The sequence below is a fragment of the Gobius niger genome (assembly GCF_951799975.1).
Source record: "Gobius niger genome assembly, chromosome: 16".
NCBI classification, from domain to species: domain Eukaryota; kingdom Metazoa; phylum Chordata; class Actinopteri; order Gobiiformes; family Gobiidae; genus Gobius; species Gobius niger.
In genome coordinates, this window is record NC_136867.1 from 18,758,313 (window position 1) to 18,765,399 (window position 7,087).

At 42.2% G+C, this 7,087-nt stretch overlaps 1 protein-coding gene across 1 annotated transcript; it reads left to right on the forward strand.

The window, feature by feature from the left end:
• Positions 1-138: 138 nt before the first annotated feature.
• pank2 (pantothenate kinase 2) lies at positions 139-6,134 on the forward strand. Its single transcript, XM_079573103.1, has 7 exons — positions 139-493; positions 929-1,281; positions 1,776-2,020; positions 3,499-3,675; positions 3,839-3,962; positions 5,336-5,461; positions 5,587-6,134. Exons 1-7 carry the CDS (start codon positions 280-282, stop codon positions 5,635-5,637), a joined length of 1,290 nt encoding a protein of 429 aa, XP_079429229.1. The 5' UTR covers positions 139-279; the 3' UTR covers positions 5,638-6,134.
• Positions 6,135-7,087: the final 953 nt, after the last annotated feature.

Consider the following 7,087-nt stretch of genomic DNA (forward strand, 5'->3'; position numbering starts at 1 on the left):
TAATAATCATCACTCATTATGAAGAATAAAACAAAGGCTGGTTTAACTGAGGAGTGAACACTCATTGGTCTATTCTCACGTCAATCATCGATAGCTCCGCCCACCAGGCTGACAGCGCTTATAAAAACACCGTCACTGAGCCGTTACATCGACACAGCTACTTAAGGTTAGCTAATTAGCCTTTAGCGTAACGGACCTCGTTGTCCACACGAAAAATTGCTATTGTTTGTAAACAAATAACCTAAACGGTAGCATTTATGCAGTTTGGTGGACATTTCAATGGCGTTTAATGGCCACCGCAGCGATGATGACATTATCGATGAAGACGAAACGCCCACGAAGCTGCCTCGGTCCTCGAAGGAGATGCCCGGTTTGTGCAAGACCGACCCCAACAATGAGGCGGCTGCAACCCCAGGACCATCCTCATCCGAGCGGCGGACCTTCAACTCGACTGCGAGGCTTCGCACGGACTCGGTGAAGAAAAGCAGGCCGCGTAGGTGTTTTTGAGCTCAGGGCTTTAGTCTTATTTACTGTGAAAAGCACTGTTGTATGTACACAGAAATAGAAGGCGTGCCCCACAAAAGAGGGCAGTCAAAATAATGATTTTGGAGAGGGGGTGTGGAGTCACTGCAAATAATATACAAATTCACGTTGGATTTATATTTGCGCCATTTTTAAGGGAACGTTATTACATTGTATTAAAATTGGGATGTAATGACTGTCAGTAGCCTGTACCTTTTTTGCAACAAGATGGCGTTCGCGGTACACACTGTACTAAGGCTGTCTGCTGTAATGAGAGCAACATCCATGTTGTTCCCCAGACAATATAAAACTGAAAAATCAATAGATATTATGAAAATAGTGGAAATGGTTGACCAAGTAATGGATTTTGACTGTTTTTGTTGTTTTTACATATAATATTTTACAGCATTTCCCTGGTTTGGGATGGACATTGGTGGCACTCTGGTGAAGCTGGTGTACTTTGAGCCTAAAGACATCACTGCTGAAGAGGAGCAGGAGGAGGTGGAGAACTTGAAGAGCATCCGCCGGTACCTCACCTCGAACACGGCCTACGGCAAAACAGGCATCAGAGATGTTCACCTGGAGCTAAAGGATCTGACGCTGTGTGGCCGCACGGGCAACCTGCACTTCATCCGCTTCCCCACTCAGGACCTGCCTGTCTTTCTTCAGATGGGACGAGACAAGCACTTCTCCAGCCTCCACACCACCCTCTGTGCCACGGGAGGGGGGGCCTACAAGTTTGAGTCTGATTTCCGAACGGTGAGTTCACAGGCAAATCATCTGTTATTATCACTGCACTTGCACTCAAACAAAACAGCGGGACACTCTGTTTGTCCAGTTGTTTTGTTTTTGATAAAAGTTTTAATATTTACTTTTAATAATTACATTAAGAATCCTTTAATTTGACTGTGCATTCAAGCAGGCTACAGTATATGAACACGGCTTTGCCTTAATTTAATGGCATTAGTCAATTTCTGTTTGCAAAGGGAGCGCATATATTCTTTGTAAATGGCTGATTTTGTGCAAGTTTATATTGTCTAAAAATTGTAATAGATTCATGAATGAACCCAAAATGTATAGCATTTGTATGAACTGATTAGGCACATCTGAAGAGTGCATAGTGTTGTTCTCTTGAGTGGATGTGCTGCCTCATTGTCAGTCACTTCCTGTTTTCTTGCCCCCCGCCTCTGCCCTCCCTCCTGTTTCCTGCCTCTGTCTTGTGCCCCTCCCCACGCGGATGTTTCTCCTCTCAGATGGCCGACTTGGAGCTGCACAAACTGGACGAGCTGGAGTGCCTGATCCGCGGCGTTTTGTACATAGATTCTGTGATTCCCCGTGAGTGCTACTACTTTGAGAACCCCACGGACCCGGAGCACTGCGTCGAGAGGCCCTACCCCCTGGAGAACCCCTACCCCATGCTGCTGGTCAACATCGGGTCTGGGGTCAGCATCCTGGCTGTTTATTCAGAAAATAACTACAAAAGAGTCACCGGGACCAGGTAAATTAGGCAACAGGGAGAAGACCATGGTTTAAGTCCAGCTCAGAAATATTGCACCTTAGACAATCACTGTATTCAAACTATTACTACTACTACTACTAACATCTTTATAGGTTGTAAAGGCATGGCAGCGGAGTAACAACTGCGTAATCTCAGTACTTATAACTGATATTGTAATGGTGTCAATAACAATTTATATTATTTGTGCTTTTAGATTAAAAATAATAGCTTCAGAAAATGGCTCACTAAACAAATAAAATCCCTTTTGTCTTAAGAGCTCTATGGACCAACAAACTTGTAATGTGACCCCAATGAACTTAAAGGAATAGGCCACCGTTTTTACATACTAAGATATGTTCTTACCTCACTTTAGACGTGTTAATATATCCCCGTCTGGTCTTTGTCCGTGCGCTCTGCCAGGCAAACGGAGCACATACGCAGCCTCTCCCACATGTCACATAGCTCCGAAAAAGCTCACGATAGAAGCTACCAAGCTCTTCCACGTGTTCCCTATTTAAATAAAGTTACGTGAAGTGTTTTCATGCGAAGTATATTTACACAGAAATGTAGCATGTCGATTTTATAAGCAAATAAAAAGGGGGACTATATTGTGAGGCGTAATGATACGAGGAGCACAGCGTCCGCGTAGTAACTCCTAAAGACTTCCCCCGCTCACTTCCGTCAATAACCTTTAGGAGTTACTGCGCGGACGTTTTACTCCTCGTATCATTACGCCTCACAATATAGTCCCCCTTTTTATCTGCTTATAAAATCGACATGCTACATTTCTGTGTAAATATACTTCGCATGAAAACACTTCACGTAACTTTATTTAAATAGGGAACACGTGGAAGAGCTTGGTAGCTTCTATCGTGAGCTTTTTCGGAGCTATGTGACATATGGGAGAGGCTGCGTATGTGCTCCGTTTGCCTGGCAGAGCGCACGGACAAAGACCAGACGGGGATATATTAACACGTCTAAAGTGAGGTAAGAACATATCTTAGTATCTAAAAACGGTGGCCTATTCCTTTAAAGCCTCCAATCTGTGTAAATGCGTTTTGATATTGAGTTCGGCGTGTGACATCTGCTGGGTTAAAAGTAGCTACATTTACTAGCGATCAAATCCCCTTTTCCACAAACAATTTGGAGCAAAACGTTACTCTACTTTGAATTAAAATGTGCTGAACTGGTGTTCTGGGCGTGTTTTCTTGAGTTTTTCCATAGCTTGGTTTTTCATGGGTGGTTTCTCAGTCGGGCGGTCCTCAAAAGAGACTTGTGAATGCTTAGATTTCCTTCGACATAATGGGCCTCTGTTCATTGTGCTCCGAAAGACACGCATGAAGAGTTTATTTGATTTGAGACCAGTGGAAGCTAAATGTTTTCTCAACTGTACCGTTTAATTTATAGAGGCCATTTTCTGTTTGATTTTGTTTCCCACCGAGCACAAAAGTCACATTATTTTCTTTGTGCCCACACAGTCTTGGTGGTGGGACCTTCCTGGGCCTCTGCTGCCTTTTGACGGGCTGCTCGAGTTTTGAAGAAGCTTTGGAAATGGCGTCCGAGGGGGAGAGCACTCGCGTGGATAAACTGGTGCGGGACATCTACGGAGGGGACTACGAGCGGTTCGGGCTCCCAGGCTGGGCTGTGGCCTCAAGGTACAAGTCATATAATGCTTTATCTCAGATTCTGTCTCAAACATGGACGTGAATGCATAATTGGTCTCAAATAAGGAATTAATTGTAAAGCAGCCAAGAAAAAAGGAAAAGAAAAAGGGCTCAATGTAGTGCTGTAAAGATAATGTGTATATTTCTCTTCCAGTTTTGGCAACATGATGTCCAAAGAGAAGCGTGAGACTGTTTCCAAAGAGGACCTGGCTCGGGCTACACTGGTCACTATCACCAATAACATCGGCTCCATCACCCGCATGTGCGCTCTCAACGAGGTCAGTGGGTCATGACGGTTTCCATATTCCGACGCTGAAAAACCCTGTTCCTTTTACACTTGTTTTCACATGTAAACCCTCTCTTTTCCTTATGCCATTTGAATGTGTTTATTTTGAGACTTTGCTCTGAGGGAGGATTTGTTTGTTGAGAGGAGCCAGCGCAGTGGAATAATGGCCCTGTCCTCTCTGCGTTCAGCCTCTTTACGGTGCTGCCTTGTGGCGTCTTGATCAAGCAGCATTGTACAGGGCTATGAAGGCGGCGAGGAGCTCCACCTGCCGACCGCCGCACACAGCTCTGGCTTTTTGTTCCCCCCTCTATTCTGTGACAAGTCATAACTTCAACAGAGATGCTTGTACTGCACAACCATTTAGCAGGGGTTTAATGAAAGTTAAGGTACTGCAAATCATTAAAACGCTTTGGATAGATACAGGCGGCATCTCTGGATTCGCCCATATATGGTCATGTTTGAAAACAGTTAAGGGGGAAAACAATTTATTTTAATTTCAAAATCGAAACTTTCTCTAATTATTCCAAAACTACTTTAACAAACGCTGAATTCTGAATATCATTTTCTACTAAATAAAGATACAAAGACATGGAGAGGAGCAAAGTGGTTCAACTGCCCATAATTACATATAAAAAAAACGGAGAATGCTAACATGATGCTACATGTTTTTTCACTTCTACGTAACAATCTGCTGTGAAAAAATATCCATATGGACCCGATTTACACTTGGCTTTATTTGTATGTGATAAATAAGTTCATATTCCACGAGAAAATGGCTAAAAAGAGTAAAAGATTGTGTTTCCCATAAGATTCTATTTTCCCCCTAGGCGAAGCCACGCCCCCTTCTATGACGAGATGCCGTCTGTATCTATTGGAGAATAATTGGATTCAAACTGGCATTAAATTGAAATTCTTATTTATATACATTTGAAAAGCTGTAGTTTAGGCTGAAAATGTACACAATGTTTTGCTCAGAAGTTGCCCATAGCTTAATTTACTTTTGAATATAAAGTTTTCCCTCATTTGTCTACTTGATGCTAAGAGATGAAATATGCACACATCCTTGCATTTGTGGCAATAAAAGCCATTGAACATTAAAAGGCATTACATTTGACTTGCTTTACCTCCTTCAGATGTTTGTCCCTGTCACACTTATTTAGATGATGTCCTACTTTTTAATTGTTGCTAAATTATATTAATAAAAAGTTAAATTTGCACAGAGAATGACATGCTTCTTGCCTAAATGTACAATAATGGGTGTCCAAACTTCTGAAAGTGTTTTGGGGGTTTATTTAATTGTATTGAAATGTTACACAGTGTGGCTTTAAACATGAAAACACTTTTGTTTTGTCTATTTGTGTTCAGAACATTGAGCGAGTGGTGTTTGTGGGTAACTTCCTGCGAGTCAACACTCTCTCCATGAAGCTGCTGGCTTATGCTATGGACTACTGGTCGAAAGGACAACTCAAGGCACTTTTCCTTCGACATGAGGTCAGTGAGAATGAAAATGAGAGTGTTCTTATTGTATTATGTTTCAGCTCTTTGGTCATTATTGCACATATCAAATTCCACGTTCATGACGCTATTGAATCAGCCTAAAGTTTGTTTCGTTTCAGGGTTACTTTGGCGCAGTTGGAGCGCTGTTGGAGCTTCTGCATCCGTCCTAATGTCACGAATGACTGAGTGAAAGCACGCGCCTGTCGATCTGCTGCAGACACTGGGCACTTTAGACCAGACAGAAACCAAAAACTGTGCTTTTAATTATTTTATACTTTGGCGTCCCAATGGTTTTTAAAAACAGCAGAAGAATCAGCTGTCGTGATCAGTCTGTGAACCAAAGCAACACCGACATCTCATGGATTCTCACCTCCTGTGGCCTCAAATGTTGGATTTAGATTGCACAGAGAATCGGTCTTCACTGGGACAAAGAAAAAGCTATTGCAAGTTACAAAATTTGGGTACTGAATGCGTTTAGGTGAAGACAGTTACAAGGGCTCCATAAAATCATTGTGTTACAATCTATATGTATCTGACAAAAGGGAGCATTTTGGACTTTCACAACAGAAACGCAAACACTGCCTTTACAAAGTGAAAACATTATTGTGGCTTTTTGTATTTTCGTCTTACGTTTTGACCACTTTTATTCAATCCACAGCAGAAGAGGCTGGAATGTGAGCATAGTTATTTGCTGTATTTTAATCGTTTCTACACTGTACACTTTTTGAAATACACAGACAGCACTGTTTAAATGCACTGTGTATAGATATGACCACACAGATATACTGTATTGAATCATAATTAATACCGCTCTAATTTTCCCAAGACAATCAGGCTCGAGTTGGTTAAACTTGAATCATATTTAGCAGCTTTTTAATTTCCATTCTGTCTATTCAGATGTTACTTTTTGATGCCAGGGACCATCAGCGTTTGTTCATCAAAAGTGCCTGCAATGTTCTTTTTTTATACAGAAAAAAAAACAACCATTAAAAAAAAACACTGGTTGAAATGTCTCCAAAGAAAACGTCCACTGTTCTGAGTTTGCATTTTCGCACAGATGTTTCTCCAATAAACATTTCTTATGAACTTAATGTCTAAGTTTTTGATGATTAATCTGTTTTAGGCTGTTATTAAAATGGTCTTTGGTGACAATATGGGTTGAGAAGTAATTTTAGAAGTACAAACTGCAAGTGAGTTAAATCAAAGCTCATGGCCCAGGTCACTACATTTGCTTTTTCATTAAGTGCGCCAAAGTGTTTCCTGTTTTCAAACCCCAAAAGCACAGGTCGTTGCGTGTGTTTTTTTAGTCGTATACACGTGTTTTTGGTCTTGGATGCATGAAAGGGACAGTGTTAGCCGATCCTCCCCTCCAGCGCCCGCCCTGTCCCGCTCCTTCTCCCCCGCTGCCCCGTCAGAGGAGGAGGGAGAGAGGCTGTACAGCTGGCAATTGACTCCTCTCGTAACAGCTCGCGCTCACTGTAATTGGCACCTCGCTGGCCTCGAATTGAACCCGGGCTTTAGGTGCGCGCACCGACGCGTCTGGCGGATCCATCATTTGATTTTTAGCATTTTTGTGAGTGAGCGTTTGTGAGTTGGGATAATTTCAACAAAAATCACTCT